This window comes from Candoia aspera, chromosome 11 (genome assembly GCF_035149785.1).
Source record: "Candoia aspera isolate rCanAsp1 chromosome 11, rCanAsp1.hap2, whole genome shotgun sequence".
Lineage (NCBI taxonomy): Eukaryota > Metazoa > Chordata > Lepidosauria > Squamata > Boidae > Candoia > Candoia aspera.
In genome coordinates, this window is record NC_086163.1 from 24,278,681 (window position 1) to 24,301,970 (window position 23,290).

Below are 23,290 nucleotides of genomic sequence, written 5' to 3' on the forward strand. Positions count from 1 at the left end.
CAGAACAGGCAAATTTGAGTCCTGGCTTAAATAGGGAAGCTCTTCAAGGCAACTAGCATGGCCCAGCAGAGCAACCATGAGTGGAACAAGACAGATGTGGCATTTTTCCACTTCTGGCTGCAGCCAGCGTTTATCGGGGGCGGTGTCTAAAGATGGGAGCAGATGAGGAGGAGACACCAAGCTAAAGTTACTGAATATTCCACGGATACAGCATGCTGGCTAGGGAATTCTGGGAGCTGATTTCCACACATCTTAAAGTTGCCAAGTTTGAACAACAGTGCTCTAAGCGTGTCTCATGGTACGTTCTTTGAAAGTGCCCTGGAGCTGAGGCTTGCTCCTCTGTGGCCCATGAGAACTCAGCCTTCCCCCACCTGATGTCTTCCACATGCATCAACGGCCAACCCCATCCTCCCAGGTTGCCTTCCTGCACAGCTGGCAGACCAAAAAATTATGGCCTGGCTTAAACCACAGTGAACATAAAGGGAGAGATCAGACAAGGAGCCTTAAAGCGGGGCAATTTCTTCTTTGGGGCTTTCCAGGTTCCTTCTGCTTATGTTTTTCCATCCCCCCCTGCAGGCAGAAACCTCAAAGGGGGAGTGGGGTGCCAAGCCAGCCAAACAAGCTGTCATTTTCCTGGGTTGCACAAAACAGCTGCAGCTAAGCTATCCAGCAAGTTGGCAGAGAACCCGGAGAACGCAGATGTTTCCTTCCTGTAAGGGTTACAAGAATGGATCCTGGACTGGAAACAATGGAGCAGGCCTTGCTGAACCCAGTGTCCTCCAGATATGTTGGACTCCAGCTTCCATAATCCCTGGTAGCAGAAGCTGTGAGACGTTAGGTCTGATCCAGATGCCCGAAACAAGGTATTAAAGCAACCTGCTCTTTGCTCCCCATCCCAGATAGAAAGAGTGTCCACAGGGTGTAGTCAAAAAAGTCAAGATGGTGGCCATGAGGATGCGATCGAACCGGCCCATTTTTATGCGCACCATCCTGACAAAACCCAGCAGCAAGAGTTGGGGTTCCAGGCCCTGCTCAGGCCCCCGCTGACTCTGAAGGGGGTTTGTGCCCCTTCCCCTGCCATACCTTAGCTGCGGGGGGGAGATGGCACCGTTGAGAAGGGATTACAAAAATCGTTTTGTGTTTCTTCAAACCGGGGGTGCAGCGCTGGCATTCCCCTTCTGGGCACGGGTCAGGCAGCAGTTGGGCTGCCGAAGGAAGGGGGCCCTGTTGAGAGCCAGGGCTGCGCTCAGCCCCTCCAGGATCGTGACACCTTTCTCCTCCCTCAGGAGACATCCAAAGCCCAGGGCAGAGCTGCCCTTCTGGGGTGGCCAGCTAACATGCTTGGGGGGAATAGGCGTTTGGCTTTGGCTGCTTGGAATCTCCTGCCAAATGGTGCCATTCGGTGACCTGAGTTCTTGGGTGGGGAGGGGTCTTCTCTTTGGTCCTTCTCCAACCACGGCCCTCCAGATGTTTCAAAGAAGGGGATGAGTGGAATCCAAGAGGGCAGGTTGGCAAAAGCTGATCCAGAGGAGAAGGTGGAAGCATGGGGATTACAGCTGTTCCCCCCCCACAGGTGAGGCTGAAAGCCCTATTAATTCCTCACCCCATGCCCCCCTCCCCCACCTGGGGTTGCCCCTTCTAGGCTACAGGTGGGAGTTTGAGAAGTCAATTTATTCAAGAAAGAGGACGGTGCTCCACTTCTGCAGCTTCAAGAAACGGCCCCTGAATTGCTTGGCTCTCCTCTTCCCTCCTCACCCCTTTTTCCTTTGGTAACAGGCCCTTCAAATTCTAAATCTGTCGAGAGGAGGGATGGCGTCCTGTTCTTCGACCTCTGTGGCAAGACCAATCAATGCGCAGGGGCACAAGAGCAGCAACGCAGCGCAGCTGTGGCTTGGAATTCAAACCCAGGGATATTAATGTGCAGACATTGATGTTGCATTTGCTGCTGGGCTGTGAATTCCTGGCCCTCGACGACGACCTTAATTTAGAAATCCACAGCAAAGGTGAAAGCGGAGAGAAGCCAATGGCCGGGTATCGCTTTTCAAGACAGGAAAGACGAAAATCAACCTGCCAGGAATGGGGAAAACACACGTCCTGCTCTGCCTTTGGCATCGTCTTCGGCTGGTCAAGAAGCTGGGATCCGTTTCTCTCAGCAGGTGACCGATGATGCTCAACACCCCCCCATGGGACCTAACAGAGGGCTCTCCCCCCATTTTCAGTCCCTAGGAGCTGCCTGCCATAACCAGCACACCGTGGGCCTGGGCACAGCCAATTCCCTTACAGCACCCCTTGTAAGAAGAACCACAAGGCTTGGCAAGGAGACCGTCTCAGAGCCTCCCTCCTTCCTGTCCCCCTCTGCCCGCCCAAAGAATGACGACTGCACGAGACCTGGGCACCCAAGCAGGAAAGTTCTTGGTTCTGCTCCCTGGCCAAGAAGCAAAGGTCTTTTTCTAGGTGGGGGAGGGGGAATCAAGCAGAATAGCTGGGGTTGTGTTTCTTAACCAAAAAAAAAAAGGCCTGTTTGATGCTCAGAGTCAAACCGAGAGAAGAGGCGGTTGGAGGGACTGAGTTTCAAAAGTGTGTGTGCGTGTTGCAGGAGACGGGGAACTTTTGCAAACTTCCAGTGCGGAGTCTTACACAGTAACAGGCTTCCACCCCGACACTGCCAGCCCCACCAGCTTCCCGCCCTCCCCAAAACCCTCCAGAGCTCAGCCAAACTAAGAAAGAAGCTGGGGAGAGAAAGGAGCAACGGGGAAGCTGTCCTTCCTAATCATTCTGCTTTGAATCAAGCCTTTCCCTGTGAACGTTTGGGGAACAAAAATATCCCTAACCCACCTTTCATAACATCAGGCTTCCCAAACTTTTAATCCCCAGCTGGGAAAGCTCTCTTGACATTGTAGTCTAATTGATCAGTGGGCACCACAACAGGGATGCCAAGGATCTGGAATGGCCCAGACTTTCTTCTCTTTCCATCCCCAAAGCAAGGCCCGGTAACCACAACCTCATTTGCCAAATGCTGGTTTAACTTAGTGTTCCTCAAACTTGGCCACTTTAAGCTGTGTGGACCAACTCCCAGAATTCCCCAGCCAGCAGAGGAACACTAGCTTAACTGTATGCATATTTCAAAGGCAAGCTATATAACTGCAGCCCAGGCAAGGTGGGAAAGCTTGTATGAGGCACTGTTTGCTCTGGTTCAGAGTTAGATTTGCAGCAGCATCCTGCTGTTTGGAGTCAGCAGCAGTTGTGTCCACACAAAGACAGCACCACAAACTAGCCAGCCACATTTTACTCGACCTTGCTGTGCAAACCCAGTGCACCTGTGCAAAATAATCCGGGCAATCGGATTATCCAAGTCAACCATGGTTCGGTCAACCCCCGGCAAGCATTTTAGGCAAGCAAACGAAGTGAGACCTTCTTGAAGGAACATGCTGCTCTCAAGAGTCTCACTTTTTAAGGTTCCTGGATGCCTGCCTGCTTTCTTTGGCCAAAGCTCTCTGCAACCGTAATAGCCGCAAAGGATCTTTCCAATTGGGAGGAGGAACTGAGGAGGTGGTTTGGGGAGCGTGGCTGAGCAGCACTCGGCATTCGGGAGAGGCCATAAATTCTGCCCTGGCTGCAGATCAAGCCAAACGCTTCAGTCGCATCTCTTGGGACACAAACACGAGTGAAAGGGGAAGCAGGGCTAGAGTCATGGGGTTGGAAGGGACCTTGGAGGTCTTCTAGTCCAACCCCCGGCCCAAGGCAAGAATCCTCGCGCCATCGCGGACAAACGGTTGTCCAGTCTTGTCTTGACGACCTCCAGCGATGGAGCAGCCACCGCTCCGGGAGGCCAGCTGTTCCGCTGCTTGACAGTTCTCGCTGTCAGGAAACTCCTCCTGGTTTCCAGGTTGGGTCTCTTTGAGGAGCTTCCACCCGTGGCTTCTTGTCCCACCTGCAGGGGCCACGGAGAACAGATCGACGCCCCCCTCCCTGTGGCAGCCCTTCAAGTATGGGAAGGCTGCTCCCGTGTCTCCCCCCCACCCATCTTCTCTTTGTTAGGCTAAGCATACCCGGTCCCTTTAGCCATTCTTCATAGGATTTGGCCCCCAGACCCCTTTTCATCTTTGCTGCTCTTCTCTGCACCCCTTCCAGGGCCTCAGCATCTTTGCTGAGAAGAAGGACAGGTAGAACTGGTGGCCAGCTTGCATTTCTTCACCCCTGCAAGCTCCAACTGCTCCCCCACCCATGTTGGCTCCCTGGCAGGCCGGGTCCACCTCAGCTGTAGCCTAAGCAGAGTGTTCTCCCCCCACCCATCCCTGTACGCTGCCAATATCAAGGAGGCCAACTTGGCTCTGCTTTCTTCCAACCTGAGTCGATGGCAAATGACCATCAAGAGTCTCATCCGTAGCATTACCCGGGGCTGCAAATGGGTTCAAAAGGAGAAGGCTACTGAGCTGGGGGGTTGGGGGACAACTGGTCAGAGGAACCGGCAGAGTGGCAGGGCCACCCTCCTCTCCAGCTGGCTGCATCACACGCCCCACAGAGCCCCACCCCAACCAGCCAAGCCACAGTTTGGCACGGCACGAAGAGCAAACTGGTTAACTAAATGCTGCCTCGCGGCAGCAGAAGACCAAACTACAGATTTTTGAAAGAGAGTTGTAAGGAGAGACCAAAGCGGCGGGTATAATTTCTGGTAATTCCCAAACCTTTTGCTTAAGCATCTGCACCCTTTCTTCAAATTCCCTTGTGCCGAGATTGTCCCCTGCCCTGATTTATTCACACACAAATTAATATTTCATCTTAAAAGTTTCCCACCACCACACCCAGCAGCCTGCCCCACGGCCGTGATAGGGCAGGGGGGACAGGGGCTGCAGTCCAGCACTTCCGCAGAGTCCCAGGAGGCGAGGGCCGATCCCAGTTTGGCCACAGCGGCTTACTGGCCGTGGTCGCGCTGTGCCAGGTCAGGATCCTGCAAGGAGGCGGCTGCGATCTTTGCACCAGCCGCGAGCAAAACCGCCTCCCTGCTCATCCTCCGGCCCACCCTCCGTCCTTTGGGCTCCAGGAGCTGCATCCAAGCAGCCCAATCAGCCATGCAGGCGGCTGCAGAAACGCCAGCACCATTTATCACGCCTCTCAAGCCGCTATGCACCGTCCAAGAACGTAATTATGCGCAGGCCAGTAAAGCCAAATAGGAAATAAAACAGGAATCGCCAATTCCAGCTTCTGGGGTGAGGGGAGCTGCCACAGGCTTAATTTATCCTAAGGGAAAGCTCTGTGGGGAGACCTGACGAAGCCGCCCCTCCTGCCCCAGAGCAGGGGCCGCCGTCTGCCCTCCATCCCCGGCCCAGGGAGGGCTCAGCCACAGCAAGGGCCAAAGGGCCAGGCGGCCCCAGGAAGCCCAGGGATTGGGGGGCTCCCGCACTTGCATGGCCGGGCCGACAGCCGACTGTCCGGAATCCGCTCCAGAGCTAATGGCCATGTTATTCTCAGCAAAGTGTTTTATTTTGGAGGAAGCTGCAACGATGAAACCGAGGCAGAAGGCCCCTTTTACTTAGCAGCAACTGGAACGCGGTTCATCCCTTTGCACCCATCTCATTTCTGGAAAGGGGTGCTGTGACAGGTCTAGCATGCAATCAACAAAGGCCGACCTGGCCAATGCCTCTTCCCCTTCCTCGGCGCCTCCCACCTTGGAACCCAGCAGACTCCGCCCGGCCCTGACCCACCTGCAGAGGAGCGTTCTGCAGCCCGCGCGGACCAGGCTTGCTCACGCTTGGCTGCAGGACCTCAGCTGCAATCACAAGATCAACTTTCCTCACTGCTAAGGTTTATTTTTAGGCAAAAATTACAGTTTAATTTTGGGAGTGAAAACCATCTGCCCGGTCTTGAACTTGGAGGGAGGAGGAATGTAGAGCAAGGGTACAGTCTGGTGCCTGATAAACAGCAGCAGCTGGAAAAATTCCCAGCTGGAATTTTTCTTGGGCCAGGCAGCTGCATCTTTTTGCAGTCAAAAAGGCCACAAACGCACAGCCCAGGCTCCCCGCAGAGAGACCAGCACCTGGACTAGTAACAACAGTAGCAAATTGGGAGGGGGGGCTGCAGGCAAATCCACCTCAGATGTCCAGGCGTCCAGCTCAGCACATGGTCTTCAGGGACACAGGACATACAGGCAAGCAAACAGCAAGGCTTCGTTCCTCCACATGCTCTCCCCCCCACCCCCAAATTGCTCATATCATGCCTCCCTGTGACGGGATGTTCCCACAACTCAGTGAAGCCCAAACTAGCTTAGTGTGCTGTGTCTGAACCCAGCCAGTAGCAACCAATGTCTTTTTCTTGAACATGGAAGCAGAAAAGTCCTGCTGGATCAGAATGAGCCAATCTTCCCCAAAGCCAGGCTTTGTTCCATGTTGGTGGGAGTACTGGAATAGAGTGTCCAGTACTGGTCATCACAAATTAGGGAGGAGATGGACAACCTGGAGCATGTCCAGAGGACAGCAACCAAGGTGGAGAGAGGAAAATCTTAGGAGGAACAGTTGGAGGCGGTGGGTACGTTTAGCCTGGGGAAGAGAAGCGGGTGGGGAGACTGAGGGCCACCCTCAAGCATCTGAAGGGCTTTCGTGGAGAAGACGGGGCCGAATTGTTCCAGAAGACAGAGAAGGAGCAATGACTCAAATTACAAGGAAGCAGATTCTGGTTGGACGTCAGGGCAGGTTTCCTAAAAGAAAGAGCTCTTCAGCCACGGAATGAGCTTCCTCAGGAGGAGGAGGACCCTCATCGCTGGAAGTGCTGGAGAGAGGCTGGGGGGCCACCTCCCATGGATGCTGTAGTTGTGGATCCCTGCACTGGACAGGAGGATGGGCTAGCGGATCTCCAAGGCCCCTTCCAACCCTATGACTCTAAGATGCATTGGGATTAACACCCATTGTCCATGCAGGGCGGGGGTTCTTGGAACGATAGTCCCAAGACATGTGGAGAACACCAGCTTGGGATAAGGGGTCAGAAAAGAGAAAGGAACAGCAGGAATCCTGCCCTTCCATCAATCGCAAGGTTTCGTGCCTGGTCCCTGGACTCAATTTTGAGTCACGGTAGACAACCAAGCAAGTTACTCTTGCAAACCTCTGGCTGTTGCCCAGAGAAAACATTTGCTTTTCCAGATGTCACCATTAGTACGAGTTTTCATTGCCTCACCGTTCATTCACAAAATATTAGCCCATATTTGGAAAATTCTGCGTGCCCCAACAAAGCGAGAACCGGGCTGAAGCTTCTGTCGCTCTTCCTCCTTGCGTGCTGTGCAGGAAGAGGAAGGCCCCAAATGGCGGGGCCGTTTCAGGCTGCCCTGCGACTAGCTGTCCAGTCACTCCAAGGCCTGCAGGCCAGGCCAGGCCAGCCCAGCCCTGGGGCGCAAAGAGGGAGGGGGATCAGCCTTTCCCGTGGCTCTTCAGGCCACTCCAAAAAGGCAGGTTCTGCAGAACATTCCAAACGAATTCCAGAAGCATGGTGCTGCTCTGAAAGCAGGCGCCTGACTGTGTGCACACACAGCACTGGGCTAATCAAGCCGAGGAAGAAAGGCACCAACCGTTTGCTTGCAATTTCCAAAAGAACGTACGGGAGGAGCGGGAGAAAAGGATTTCTCGGAGGGCCTGGTTGTCCCTTCGCCACAGCATCCAAATCGTCATTCCGGGAAGGCAGCCTCCCCTTCACCCCCCACCCCGAGACGTGCTGGGATTGCAACTCCAGCGAGACCGTGAGCTCAAATCCCAACATTTCTGGATGGCGAGGGGCCGGATTCTATAGTATGGCTCGACGGCCCCCCTCTTTGGGGGCTCCTGCAATGCCAGCGGTGGGCTGTCCTGGCTTGCAAACTGGCCACTGGACTTCTCTTGGGTCATCGCTGCCCTCCCTTTCAAGCCCCCCACCTGAGCCCTGTCAGAGGCTGGGGGCCCACCTGGTCTGTTCTCCCTGCCCCCAGGAGGCAGCCAGGGGCACCTCCACAGTGGCTGGCGCTAGGAGGAACTGCCACCCCAGTGCAAAGCCCAGGACTCGTTGCCCAATGCATGAGCTCAGGGAGAAAAAAATGCCTCTTCCTGCGCCAAGTGGAGCTGGGATCACAGCGGCCTCTTGAAGCTCCCCACCCCCTCCGGCTGCAGGGTCCCTTGTGGAGAAAACCAAGAGTGGGTGCCAACCTCAGACCTGCTGGGGGAAAGGGACTGTGTGAATCCACCCGCCCTGAGGCTCGGGCAAAGCTTCAGCACCAGGGATGGGTCTGGCTAGCTTGCTCTGGTGCAACACTTTGCTTTCTAACCCACTGATTTATTTATTGCAGCCATTTATATCACGTTTATCCCCCACTGCCTTCCAAAGCCCGGGAGGTCATGCACGTAATTCTCCCCCACACCACATTCTAGCCTCCAACAACATCCCTTTGGAGTAGGCTAAGCTGAGGAACGGTGGGTGGCCAGGGTCTTCTGGAAACCTCGACCTACTGACCACCACATTGCCCCTCCTATATTTCTCTCCCCTCTTTGGGCCCACGTGCGAATTGCCCCCAGCCCAGCCAAAACTGCCCTTCCACTTCCTCCATTCCAAAATGCAGTTTATCCACATTCTTGAGCCACCTCTGGCCTCTCCCTTGACACAGCCGGTTGCAACAAGTGGCGGGGGGAGGCTTTTCCTTCGGTCCGTGTCACAGGTGGGCAGAGGTGCGGGCAGAAAAGAAAGTTCCAGCAAGGCAAAGACCTCCACTGGGACCCCCTTTCCTGGGGGGGGAGGGGTCGGCTCCAGGCAAAGCAGAAGACGACGAGTCCTTAGATCAGATCAGCGTTCCTCAGCCTTGGCCACTCTGAGATGGGTGGACTTCAGCTGAGGAACGCTGCCTCAGATGCCGGACCTTTTTGTCATTTAATTCTACAAAAGGAAGGTTTTTCTAGGAAGGCCCGTGCACGTTCCCTTGCACTGCAGCAGCTCCGCTATTAAGGTGGGATTTGCCGTAGCAACCGTGGCTTGTAATGGATGAATCAGAGCTTTAACACGATGTGGAAGAATCAGGAATGGCTAAGAAAACACAGCTCGGCACAAGTGAACTCAGCGGGCCCGTCCTGTGCTCTGCCGGCTACTGAGAGGGACAAAGCCGCAGCGCTGGCGCCTCCCAGCTGAGTTGGACAGCTGATGGCATCGCGGCCCTGACATATTTAGAAGACCTCCCCAGGTTAGCAAAGGTGAGAATAGAACGTTACAGAGGAAGCTGGGAATGTGGTTCAAATGCAGTCCCACCCAAAGGTTTGAAGCCTGAGTCACATCTGGATTGTTTCCTCCTCACTGAAACACAGAAGCTTCACCCCAGTGGCAGCATTCGCCCTTTCTGTGCCGAGCATGCAAGCCAGAACAAGACCCACATCTCTGGTCCTGCGAACCAGTGAATCAAAGGGCAAATCGACAAGCCTTAGGGCAGACGGCCACTGGCCCAGGGAAAAGGCCAGCATGCTCACAGTGCAGCCAAGAGTGGTGGGGAAGGGGCTGCTGATCCCCTCACCCCACAGGCCCCCGGCCCTTGGGGACCTCCGCAGACTGGCCCAGAAGTGGGTGAGGTGCAGACCGCAAGCCGCCTCCTTTGGACTGCGGCTTGTCAATGGGGTTGCCAGCTCAGTAGCCCTCCCATCCCCTTGGCAGCCCGGCAGAAACTCACTCCACTGCTGATCTGATGCTCCAACACCATCCTCTGAGCCAGATGGCAAGGTTGGAGAACCGCAAATTGACAAGCCGGGAAGGAGCCATTTTAGACAGATCGGAGCTGAAGGAGGCAGCCAAAGAGACAATACGGCTCTGATCTCTGGATCTTCAAAGCAGGCCAGCAAGGCTTAATTATGGCAGCTGGAGGGACTGAGCAGCTTCCTGTGCATCCCCCCCACCCTCCTGTCTGCAGCTGGTTCTGGCTGAGACTGTCCACAGCAAAGGGAAGCACCTTGCGCATGAGAATGCCTCCTATGTGCGCCCACCATACAGCAGACACCCAGGTTTCCCCTGCCCTCCATCTCAGAGGCTCCAAATGTTGGAGATGGAATTACCAGGCCAAACAAAATATCCTGGTGCCCCCGGGCTATTACTGCCTGAGTCCACACGACCACCCGTTCCACATTTTAGCTTTGCTTGTTGTGCAAATCCATCCAGGCCCTGGGCCAAGGATGCTCCAGAAGGGCCGATCTCTAGCACTAGAAACTGACCAGGTGAAGAGCCGTGGCAAAGACTCTGGGCCTTCGTGGCTATGAGTGGAGGATGGAGCTGGGGGATTCTGGGAATTGAAGTCCACCCATCTTAAAGTTACTGAGGTTGAGAAACACTGAGCTATAGTGTGGTTTGTCGTACAAAGAGAAGCAGGGTTATTAATGTATGGTCTGGGGTAGAGTACAAAGACAGGCATTTGGGCTAATTCAGTAAACCACAGATTAGCGTGTTGTGAAAACACAGACTATAAGATGTTATACAGCTCTGGCCCCACAAAACTGGAGTGAAATCGTATCTCTTATTCTCTAGCATTTAAAATCGGAGGGTTTCTCATGCCAAAAGGAGCCAGGCTAACTCGCTACTTAGTTTAACCACGCAGGAGGATTAAACTGAGTGGGGCTGGAAGTCTGTTTGTCCCAGGTAACCTTTGCATGTCGCTCTGGTCACGACTGCTGCAAAGTCTACCTTTTATTTTCTTGAGCACAAAGGACTGGTGGAATCCAGAGACAGCATACCTCCCTAAAGCTAGTCCTTCACTGCAGCCCCCAAGGGCATGATTCAGCCTGAGCCTTTCCCCAGCCAGACTGGAGGTTGTCCTGATGTAGCACCAGTTCCTGCCACATTATTAAGAAAGTTGCATAGCTCAGAAACATAAGATTTAGGGGAGAGGGAAAAAAACAAAACAAACAAACAAAAAGCCCCAAAGAAACTTTAGGTGCAGGATTTCGACACAAAAATGGTCTAAGCCAGCCTTTCTCAACGTTTTGACCCTGGAGGAACCAGGGCCTCGGGGAATCCCCTCACATTCAGGCTCAGAGATAGGCCAGAAGTTACAAAATCGTTATATTTGTTTCATGGGTAGGCCTGTATACAGTACATGCATGAACAGTGTTCTTAAACTAAAAATAAAGAAGGAAACTTCCCTCTTTAATGTGAAGTTGCCCAAATTTGAAATAATTGTTTAAATAAATTGTGATCTCCCAGGGAACCCATAGTGGCCTCTCGCGGAACCCGAGGGTTCCATGGAACCTGGTTGAGAAACCCTGATCTAAGCAGAAGTAAGACAACTTCCTTTTGGGACAATTGCCACCATCACATATAGCTTAAGAATAGAAAATTTAAGAATAAATAACATTGCACCATATAACATTACTTCAGAGCATCAAGCAGTTTAAAAATATACACTGCAATATTTCCAAAATAAGGAATGGAAAGAGCTGTCGCGCATGGTCTTGGCCAACACCTAAGCTTCTAAGTAAACATGAAGTTGCCAGGCTAAGCGTACACGAACGCCACTACTGTATTCACTATCGGAAATGTTAATTCCCTCAGGCAGTGGTGGGGGTGAAAAAGGGGATTTTCGGGGTCAGCCATCTTATCTCTGGCCCCCTATATTAAATGTCATCCCTAAAACCCAACACCCATTCTGTGAGGTTGTCACAATCCATCCACTCAGCGTGTGAAAGGGGGAGCAAACCCATAGCAGAAAAGGGGAAAAGAGAAATGGGAGAGTTATGGATGTGACCCACCTCTCAGCTGAAGCCAAACAGACTGAAGAAGAGAGGTCTGGAATATTCCCTTTCTATTAGAGAAGAGTGAGTCTTGGTAACTTTAGGATGTGTGGACTTCAACTCCCAGAATTCCCCAGCCAGCCTCATCAGGGAAACAGGGGCGCAAGTCGCTTCTGGAGAAGAGCCACCCAAACAGGATCAGCAACACCTTTCAAGACATCCCTTTGTAACAGTCCCTGTTTCCAGGCTCTCAAGCCCAGCCATCAAAATCATCTGGAGTCTCCTTGCCTGCGGCAACTGAAAACTGTTTCTGGGTACCCAGTTTTTAGGGATGAAAAGCAATCCAGATGCTTTAATGCTCCTTGCAAGTCCTGGGTAAGTTCAGCCAGTAGGAATGGCCCATGGCCTTATAGTGCCGAAGACAAGGCCAACTGGAGCTCCCTTCTTGCCGCGAACGTCTCACGAGGACTTCCCATTTGCCAGTACAGCAGGGCAGGTGTTCAGAGAAGCCACCTTCCTCGTTCCAGGCCTGCCCTCTTCCCAGACCAGGAGAAAAGTGAATCAGCAAACAGGATGCCCCCGAGAGCCATCGAGTCATCCGTTGTGCTTCAGAGAAGCATCCCATCGCTTTTTGGAAGACAGGAAGCCAAGTCTATCTGGTGTTACTGACTTCAAGGAATTGTGGAGCACACAAAAAGAGCCTCCCAAGCAAAAAGCAGTTTTTAAGAAGTCTGGACTTCGTGGTGAGGAAAGAACAGCGGCGTTTGCAAAAGCACATGGGAGCAGGATTCAAGCCAAGGCAGAGGAAAGCTACAATTTGCTTAACTGGATGTTTCCTCTGCTGACAAGGCCACCGGCATCCCAGGTGGTCAGATGGGGATGCAAGAGGACAGGCCCTGTCTTGTGGTCACTCTCAAAGGGCAGGTGAAGACTGGACTGTCCCTCGTTACTGCACAATCCTGCCCGAGAAGCTTGAAACGGAAAGCAGGACAAACTCCCAGGCCAGGGCACCCCCGGCCAAGAAGTGGGCGAGAGGACAGCGTACCAGAAGAAAGGGCTGGAGCCCACACAAAACAGCTGCTTCACTTCTCCAGCTGTCCAAACAGCTGAATACCAAAAAAGGGATCTGGGACTCTGCCCAGAGGCAGATGCACTGTCGTGGCCCACTGCAGGACTTGCGAAGAGCCACCAAACTCGCACTGCACGCCATCCGCTTTGCATAGAAATGTCACTTGCCACCAGTCCATTTACACCTCCTGCCTTTGGGGCTGCAATGTTCGGCATGGTCCCCTTCCTTGAGGGCACCCTTGCCCGCGCTCAACACAACCCGCTTGATCAAAGGCAAACTTCATTCGGGGGACAAAGTGGACAGGGTTCCTCAAACGGAGCAGCACAAGGGCTAGGCAAGCACGATGTAGTGATTAAAAAATGGGAGTTCCTGAGGAGGTGCCACAAGGACATTTGTTTCAGTTGCAACGGGAAGAAGGAAGCTGCAGACTTTGGCATGAACTTGATGCCCCCGCAGTGCTCCCAAAGAGGGGTGACTTTTACCTGGCTACAGATGAGTAGCCACTGCAAATTAGCCAGTCCAGGCTACCAAACGGGGCTTTCTTCCCACATCCGAGTGGCATTTAATGAGGTTGCCTGACCTCATTCCATTTGGAGAGAGAGGAAAGGCTGGCACAAAGCGCTGTGTGAACCCAGGCAAGACGGTTTCTAACCAAGGCTAAGCCAACGGTGGCTTCAAGGGATATGGAAATTCAGCCTATGTGCTTTTTGCACCAAATGCCAGCTAATGGAAGTCAAAAGTTATTCTCAAGACCCTTTAACTGATCCCACAGACTGAATCTCTGGAGGTTGGAGTGTAGATTAGAACCTATTCAAAGGTGGGAAGCACAGACGGAAGTGCAGATTCCTCACTCCTGGAGCCGTGGGATAATCCAGAGAGAAGGAACATCCTCATTCTTAAGGGGAAGCGCTCCCCAATCTGGTTTGGGGAGAGGTGTGTGCAAGATGCCCTGCTGGGTGGGTGGGGGATAATTCCTCTCCCCTCTTGAGGCAGAAGGGCTCAGCTTCAGAGAAATCTCTAAAGAGGTGCCAATTTCCTTTGACCAGCCAGAAGAAACGCCAATTTGGGGCTTATGAAAAAGCCCTGGGCACCACCAAGAAAAGATGAGGAAGAACTCTACTCATGCTAAACTGGGAATATTCTGAGGAAGCAGCAAAAAGGAGTGAAACAGAACAAAAACAGCCAGGCCTTGGTCTAGATTTCCGGCTAAACGGAAAAAAATACAAATAAGCGGAGGGACCATCTCACCCACAGCATCCTGTTTTTATGGAAAATAATTCAATTCTGAGATGCAGGCATCCAGCAGTGGTCTCGGATGAGATGGGGGAGGGGTGACAGAGACCTGGGAATAGCCAAGAGCAGAGAAATCCCTGGACCGTGAAGAGGCCAGCCGCAGGAACGCAGCCAACAACCAAGCTGCCCTGGACACCAGCTTGCAAACCTGAGCCTGCCCTGACCCGTCCGCCGGAGGGGCTATTTCTAATGCACGGAATGAGAAAATGCTGCAGGTGGTGGTCCTGCTTTAGATAGCCAACCCTCGCCCAGGAAATGGACAGGTAGAAGCCTGTACGGTTGGCAGCGGGGCGTTAAGAGGAAGCCTGGGTGGCACTGAAGGTGAGCCAACAGTGTGCTACGGCTGCAACAAAGGCCATCTCAGGCTGCGGGAACGGACGCACTCTGGGCTGTACAGACTCAAAGGGCAGACAGCAATCTGGATCGCACACAGGCATGTCTGTCTCACTGGTCACCCTGCAATCCCAGGAAAAAGGGCATTTGGTGCATGCTAGAAGCGGGGCTTCTAAATCTCAGCAAGGCTGAAAGCCTGCCCTTCCCTAGTTCTGGCATCACATTGGAACTAAAAGAGTGGACACAGAGTCACTTCAGAGAAAGGCAACCGGATGACCAAGGGATGTAGCACCAAAGCCTTCCTTGGGGAGGCCGAGACGGAGAAAATCAGCAACGGGGAGGGGTGTGAGCTCATCCCAAGGACACAAACAGGCATCCCATGGAAGAAAGGCCAGGCCTGTGCTCAGTCTTTGTCCAAAGTTACAGAAAGGCAGATTCTGCCAAAACGTCAGGAAGAGGTCTCAAATTCAGAGCAGTTCAACAGCAGACCTCATTTACAGGCACTGCCTGGTAAACTCTCCTCCCGGCATCTGTTCTGCCTGGGATGCCTTCCCCGCCCAGGGAGCAGAGTGGAGGAAGCAGGGCTGGACCAGAGGACTTTCTTGCCCCTTTCTGAGGGCACACAGTGGCAGACTCTGGCCACGAGGCTGGCAGCCTTCCACCCCCCAAAAAACATGCCCAGCTGAAAAGCCTCTGGGTCCACCCGACCCAGCACCGAGGCAGGAAGTCTCCAGCTCTGCTGCTGCCCGGCTGGGGAGCCTTTTAAAGTGCCCTGCTTTGCTCAGATGCCAGTTGGCAGCTCAGCAGAGTCTGAACAGGCCACTGGGCGAGGCGGGGAAAGGGCTGATTCAGACTTCCATAATGAAGCAAGCAGCCCTTTGCGTCTGGGGAACCGAGTCAGGAAGGCGGTGGCTGCCGCCTCCATGTTAGTCACTGGGCGTGGCAGGGATACCCCTCCCCTGCTCCTGAGCCCCGATCCCCCCTCCAGCCAGTGGCTGAACACACTCAGCACAGAGGAAGCAGCATCCCAGAAGAGCCACTCTCTTCCCCAATTCCTCCCGCCCTTCGAACTCAGAACAGCCAAGCCGCCACAGGGCAGAGGAGCGGAAACCCACCAGCTTTCTCTGCCAGAGGCTGCCGATAAAAGTGGCACTTGCAGCGTTCATCGAAAGCTGCGTGAGGATATTAAGGAAGCGGGGAGACATCCTGGGCTTGGAAGGCGCCAACGTCCCTCCGTCGCCTGCATGTGGCGGGGCGGGTTTGGCAACGCAGGGGAAACAGCAGAGGGGAGCCCCATGGTACGAAGCAGAGGGGCACACCTCATACATAAGCAGAGGCAACGTTTGGTGATGTTAATTCCTGGCGTTTGGGGAAAGGTTAGAAGGTGGCAACATCTAGCCAACTATGTCCGATCAAACCTGGTTAAACCTTAGATGGGAGACCAGGAAGCAATCCCAGGGCAGCAAGACAGAAGTTCAAAAAACAAACAACTTGAAGAAAACTACTGAAAGCCGTTTGTCAAGGGAACCACGTGGATGAGTCCACAATGTCGCTGTTTTTTCAGCTTTTTAAAAAGTTATATCACGTCTCTTTCAGAGCGTACGTTACTGTTACTAGCATTACTGTTACTGTTTGTTCCTAGCCTTGCTGGCTGGGGAATTCTGGGAGTTGAAGTCCACCCATCTTAAAGGTGCCACAGCAGAGGAACGCTGCTCTAACTGCTCCACCCCACAGCCAAGAATCTGCGTGAGTCTGATGGACTTCACAAGATGCATCCTGGAAGCAACTTCGGCGTCCCTGAAGGCTGGGGGTGCGTGCCTGTGCGTGTGCATACAGGTGTGGACTAACATCCAGAAAGGAGTGGGAGGAAGACACAAAGTAACAGGCGCCGCAGAAGGATCAAAGGAGCAGGTCTTTGATCTGCCAGCCTTGACAGCCGAGCCAAAACTTAATCCGATCCGGGCTTCAGCCTCAGCACCTTTTGGATCCAAGACCCTTTCGTGAGTCACACCGGGGGCTTCCGGTGGCCCCAGTCCTACAGTTCCCAGAATTCCCAGCCAGCCTGGCCCCAAACATTGGAAGGGCCCAAGCTGGGGAAGACCCCACCCACTTGCATCGCTTGACTTTTTGACCACTTCCCGCAGACGTGCCTTCCGGGGCCTGGGGTAGAGCAGGGGGGGGGCAAGCTGGAGGAAGCTCTCCCCTTGTTTCTTCCAGCTCACACCCCCCCCCAAGAGGTGCGGGGCTGCCTTTCCCCGTGAGAGCCTGTGACCCCCCACTTCCCTCCTGTAAGGTCCATGACCCTCCCCAGTAAACTCCGGCACCTCGTGAGAGGGCCAAGGCAACCAAAACTGCCTTGAGAACGTTTTCCATGCCACATTCCTGAATGCCACAAGAGGAAAAGAATAACAACGGCTTTTCCTTTAAGCTTAAACCGTGCCTGGCTGCTTTGTTTGCCCAGTTGCACGTTCTCGTACTTAACAGCGTAACCCTCGCTGTACCTGCTCAGGAGTTTGAGGAGATTTTCTTCCTGGGCTCCCCCACCAGCATTTCCCAAGCCCCCCATCCTCCACCAGTGTTGGACGACAACATCCGTGACACCCTCCCCAACCCTGTCCTTAGGTTTCAGAGAATGCCCTTCTCCCTCTAGGATTAAAAAACAAAACAAAACCCTAAGATCTTTATGCTGCAAGATCGTGGATCAGCAAACTGTTAAAAAGCCAGATTGATTGATTGATTGATTGATTTTATACACACACACACACACACACACACACACACACTAGAGGTGATGGACTCGTCCCTGCAGGAGCTGGGGGTGTCGATGACCAACAGGAAGCTCTGGTGTGGGCTGGTCCATGAAGTCACGAAGAGTTGGAAGCACAGAACAAATAAACGACAACAACAAGTGTGTGTGTGTGTGTGTGTGTGTGAGGCAACCTGAGTAAGCAGTAAGGGCCTCTGCTCTTGTGTGCAGCACAAACGTATGATCCATAATGCCAGCGTTACCCCCGCGGTTGAGAGAGGCGGAGCTTCTCGGCCGGCTATGCGAGAGTGAGACCAGCTCCAGCTCTCCTACTCCTTACTGTGAGCGCAGGAGACTTTCGAAATGATTTCATCAGCAGACCAGGAAAGCCCCCCCAGCCAGCCCCTCCCCCAGTCCTAACCTTCCTCCTTCGGTTCGCTTGTTCAGGGCACAAATCTCTCCGGTGGGCAGGACGAACCGGCGCAGCAGGTCACAAACCCTGGAAAAGAGGCGACGGGGTGCCCGATGGAGCAGCGGGTTAGGGAAGAAACTCTGACAACCTGCGCTCTTGCTGTCCCACGCCTCTCTGTTGTTACTAACGCAACACGTGCAAAAAAGCAGTAAAAGCTGCAGGAGCTCAATCCACGGAGCCTGACTGGAATGCCGTGGCACAAGCTGGAGGGGGGGAGGAAGAAAAACGCACGTCCCTCAAAGCAGAGCGGCTTCTATTCCGCAGAGCTGACACACGGCTCACACATCCGGGAGGAACGAGGAACGTTCCCGGTCGGAAGGGAGAGACAAGGTCCCAAGCCAGCTGGAATCCCAGCCCCCTCCTTTTACGTCTTCCCAAAGTAGCCGCGTCCCTCTAGAGCCTAAAAGCAGCCCCCAAGCACAGCTCGGAGTTAAAAGGGGTGTGATAAAGGGAGCCAACAGGCGACCTCGGCAGGAACGGAGAGGCCGGAAAGCAGCCAAGACTGACTGAGCGGGGGGCGTGCGGGGGTCTCCCTGTAGCAGGACATTTCCCATTCCTGTTCCAACTCTTACACCGTGCCAGCTCATTGGGAGATTGTACCCCCTCATGAATTTTACATCAGAAATACAAAGTTATGGTGAGGTCTAAGAGTATTGCACAAGAAAAAATATGTCCCGCGCCTCTCTTTACGTGCAGCCCCACGACACGGCAGGAGATATTTTCCCCCAGCTTGCTTTTTCACAGACATAATGCATGAAAAAGCCATTTACGTAAAGACTCTAGAGCAGTGTTTTTCAACGTTGGCAGCTTGAGGAGGTGTGGACTTCAACTCCCAGAATTCCCCAGCCAGCATAGCTGGCTGGGGAATTCTGGGAAAGCTGCCAAGGTTGAGTAATACCGCTCCAGAGTGGCCTGCCACACTCAGAACAACAGAATCCCCATCTAAGTCAGCATACAAGACTGAAGCCTGAAGGGGGCCATGGGATGCTGCAAATCCAGCTGGAAAAAAGTAGGCTCCGTAAACACGGCAGCACCGAAAACATCTCTCTGATTTGCACCCAGCCTTTCAGCCGAAGGGCACTCAAGGCAGCTGACGCCAAACAATAAAAGTATAAAAAGTTGCGACGCATCCAGGCTTTAAACTGCAGAAAAGCTACCAGATGGTGTACACAGGGGAGGTAATCAGGTCCACTGTTTCCTGTAGCGTGTTCTGATCAGGACCAGTTGCTGAGAAAAGCTCATTCTTGACAAAGCCAGAGTGGCATTTGCAGGCATAGTTATTATTAAACTTCTCACATCCTGCAGGCCCTGTGAGTCACTGGTGGGATAGGCAGCAGGAGGGAGGCTTACATGAATGGGGAGAAATAGGAACTCCCTGCCTGTCGAAGAAAGGAGAGAGAGAAATCTTACTTTGCCAGTCAAGGAATTAGCCCTCGATTGCCAAGGCCAGTGTTTTTCAACGTTGGCAGCTTGAAGAGGTGTGGACTTCAACTCCCAGAATTCCCCAGCCAGCCATGCTGGCTGGGGAATTCTGGGAGTTGAAGTCCACACCTCTTCAAGCTGCCAACGTTGAGAAACACAGTATAGACTCTTAGGCTTGCATGCAAGACCATCAGACAAGGGCTCCCTCACTGGAATTTTACGAACTTCTACGACAGAGCCCATCATTCCCAGACAGTCTGAGCTTCCGAACATGGGCCATTTGAACCTTTGGCGTGATAGGATCTGGCCTTGCTGGGGGGCCACCGTGCTCAAGGGTATCATGCCCCACATAAAGGCACGGTTCAGTCGCCCACTCGCACAAACACCGATATAAAAATCATGTATGGCAAGAGCTGTTCTCTCGGGTCAGGTGAAAGACACCCTTCTCTTCCAAAATGCATGCAGAAGGACACATTCATGGCAGCCAAACAGGTTTCAAGTTGAAGTGTGGTTTGGAAAGAACTGCTGAAAAACAGGTTTCTCGGCAAGAAGCAAAGCACCACCAACAGTGTTTGCAAAGGTGGGGGTGGTTGGGGGGAGAAGGAAGTGTTGGCTGGCCCCTTTTTTCCCAGTATGTAAGCATGCAACCATTTTCCAACATGGGGGATTAAGGAATGCCTCGCACAGCCAGAGTGAATGGACTGCCCCCAAAAGCTGAACCAAATCAGTAGTGCGCGCACTGGACATGCACAGTCGGAGGACCCCAAAGACTTTCCTGCTTTCCTCCCTTCCTGGCTGGCACAACAATCTGGAGGGACACAGTCCCCCCCTTCCCTTCTTCCTGCTGCTGTTGCAAGAACTGACCGCTGTGCCTGAGTTTACCTTCATAACAGTCCAGGGATGGGCAGGGATTTACGCACTGGTTAAATATTTGTGTAAAACGGGCTGGCTGCACAGGGACTTTCAAACACAGGCCTCCTGGTGTAGGGTGGGAGGAGGAGGGGGAAAAAGGCTGAATCCCTTTGTGTGGACCCCCCGGACACCCAGGAGGCGTAGCCAGGAAAACCAAGGCAGACACGGGGCTGTAGAGAAGCCACCAAGCTTCGTAACGTGACAGATTGTTCCCAGTCAGAATAATCCCCAAATGGAGTAGGAGGCAGACTAAGAAACTTGCACCCTCTTACTTCACCCAAAGCAGCTTTTAGGGTACTCAGGTCAGTGAACTCAGCATGCACGTGGGTGTGGGTGGGTGCGTCTGTTTCAAGAGAGATGCAAGGAAAAGGGATCATAAACGCAAATGATTTGAAACACCTCCGTGATGCAAGGCAGGGTCCTGTCCCTCCAGGGCTGAAGCATTCCATCCCCGCTAACCCACCCCACAGTCAGGAAGGTGGGAAGTGCCCCTGGAAAAACCTGACAACTGGTTGCAAGGCTGGTCCAACTATGATGTAAATAGGAAAGAGTCCCCAGTGCTGAACAAGGGCCTCCTCGCACCTTGGGAATTCACTTCTGGCTGAAAACAGGACCCATCCCTAGAACAATGCCCTGGAAAAAAATACTCCAGGCTCCTGGAAATGCCTTGGAATTGTTGACAGTGCCAGAGACACGGAAAGCCAATTCTTCTAAAAAATATACACCAGGAGGCCTGTGTTTGAGCACTGACAACTGAGGCCACCAGGTTCTTGGCTGACAACACACCTTGGCTTCTCTTGAGATTTTGGCTGTTCCCTTTGGCTCTGGGGAAGCAAAGCTACCCCACCCTTTGAAGCCTGCTGGTCAAGTTCTCCACAGCTGGAAAGGCCACATATTGAAATCTCTTCTGGCACACCCTATTCGAGCCACAGTTCTCTCCCGCATCTTGTTTTCTACAGCAAGCAGCCAAAGCAGGATGCTTGGAGTACCCTCTGTCTGTTTCCTTCAAGCCCAGAGGATGGGGCTGCATTTGGGGGCCACCTGAGCTTCCAGGAATTTACCATTCTTCTTCCACTGGATCCTCTGGCAGTGAATTCCAACCCCGAGTTCTGCACGAGAAAGGCCTTCTTGGTCTGTTTGAAAACTTTCAATGCTGAGATGCTACTTCTCAAGGGTGAGGGGAAAGCTCTTGCTCCATGCAAAATCTCACATTTCTATCATCCCCTGTTTTTCTCTTTCCTTTAAGCTACAACTGTAGCTTAAGCTGTTCACAAGTTTTCCTTCCAACCAGCCTCTGGTCATCGGAGTTAACAATCTTTGTGACGACCCTTAATATTTAGACTGCAACATGCATTTGAAGGAGGCGTTTATGCTTCCAGCAATTTCAGTTCTGTTTCTTCCCTGAGGATCCCCAGGATGGGACTTTGCCTTTTGCAATCTGCACCCCACAGTTTTAGTGGCCTGCAAAATCCACTTCCCCATGAAAAAAAATCCAAAATCAAATTCAGTTCCCTTCAGTAGGTAAGTCACCCTAATATAGGGATTATAAAGGTTTTGAGACTTGTTTCCACTACTGGCACTACTTCCCACCACACGCCTGCCCAGGCCAATTACTTTCACAAGGGGAGCTGCTGGGCCGACTGGCATAACCCTTTGTTCTGTTTTGTGACTCTGTTGTGCAATTCCAGCAGCCCATCTGGCCAGTTCACGCTTCAACATAACCTCAGCAACCAGGTCAAACATGCGCGAGTGGGGCCAGACTGCTTTTAACTAATATTCCACTGATAGCAGGAGCGTCCACACTGGACGCCCGCGACGCCCCTCTTTGGCTTAATGGGCTGGAGCGGTTCCCACCGCGGAACCTGGAAGAGCCGCGCAAAGCGCAGCTCCCGAGGACCACTTTCCCTCTCGCTACAGCCGCCGCCTCGGCGGGCACAACACATGACACCCGGCGTGCGCGCAATACAAATCCTTCCCAGGAGAAGCGCAGCTGCCCGCATACTCTGCGGGGCTGGGCGGGGGGGGGGGGCAGCTGCCATCGCAGCTTTTATCCAAGCCCCGCCAGACCTCCGCCTGGGTCGCCCGCTCCCTCGGAAAGTTCGGAACCCGTTCTCTCGTTCGCGGGATTGCATTACCCGAGGTCACAGGCCACCAGCCAGCCTCGAGAGCTTACGTTGCAGCTAGCGCGTTTCTGCGGGCTCGGGAGCGATCTTAAAGGTCATTTAGTCCAGCCCGCCCCAAGACAGACCCTCCGCAGCATAAAGTCCCTTTCCCTTTCCGAGAAGATTCCCCCCTGCCCCACTTCAAATGGGAAGCAGCCCCGCGGGCCGTGGCGCCGGCGGGGCGCAGCCGGGGCCGGGCCGCCAAAGCGCAGAGAGAGGCCGGACGACGCCCCCCGCCCGGCCAGGAAAGGGAAAGGAAGGGAAGGGCCCCGCTTACCCGCCAGGAGCGAGAGCGGCAGCAGCAGCCAGTAGAGGACGCCGCACAGGACCCGCAGCTCCATCGCGGCGGGCGCTTCAGCGGTCGCGGGGCCGGCGGGCGGGCGCCGGCATCGCCTCCGCTCGGTGCTCGAGGTCCCGACGCGGCGCCTGGCTCGGGCGCAGTGCGGCGGGCAACGGCTCCCTCGGCTGCGCGCCCCGCCCGAGCCGCCCTCCTCTCGCTTTCGGCCCGCGGGAGCCGCAGCCCGTCCCCCGGGGGAGGAGCGGGGGGCGGTCCCGGACTCTGCCCCGCGGCGAGCGCTGGCCGGCCCGGGCTCTTCCGCGCAGCGCAGCCCCCGCTCGGCGGCGCCGGCCCGGCCTCTCTCTGGCCGCGCACGTGCCCACCCCGGCGCTGCTGGGCGTCAGACCCGCCCGCCTGGAAGAGCCGCCTCCCGCCCGGCCCGGCCCGGCCGCCCCCTCCCTGGCGCTATTCCCCGGGCAGCAGCACCACCTAGCGCCGGCCGCCTCTCTAGCCCGACACGTCGGAAGCAGGCGGGAGAGCCTCTGGGCGCGTCTAAAGCGCCTTTGCCACCCCAGGAAGGAAGGGACTCTGGGCGGCGCCCCCGCCCGCCCCTGTTCTGCTGGAGGAGAGGGGAGGGGAGGGGAGGGGGCCGCAAGAAGCGGTTTCCCCACAGCGGCCCCGCGCAAGTGGCTTCCGTTCGCGGATCAGCGCCCGGCGGGACCCGCGTGTTTCTTCCGCGCGAAAAAAGCCCCCGGCGCCAATCCGCAGTAGCGCCCTTCACACGCTTCCGTTGGTGGGCGCGGCGGCGGGTTCACGCAGCCAGGGGTAGCTGGCTCGCTCCGGCTTGTTCTGTGGAAAACCTAGCGGAGTAAACTGTGGCTCAGAGGAGGACGGGGGGG

The 23,290-nt window shown here is 54.3% G+C and overlaps 1 protein-coding gene across 1 annotated transcript in view; it reads right to left on the minus strand.

Annotated features, from left to right (window-relative positions):
• Window positions 1-22,706, minus strand: part of PIEZO1 (piezo type mechanosensitive ion channel component 1 (Er blood group)) — a 362,810-nt gene extending 340,104 nt beyond the window's left edge. Inside the window, 1 exon segment of the mRNA XM_063313055.1 lies at window positions 22,392-22,706. Within this exon segment, the coding sequence (XP_063169125.1) occupies window positions 22,392-22,455 (64 nt within the window). The 5' untranslated portion in view covers window positions 22,456-22,706.
• Between the last annotated feature and the right edge of the window lie 584 nt (window positions 22,707-23,290).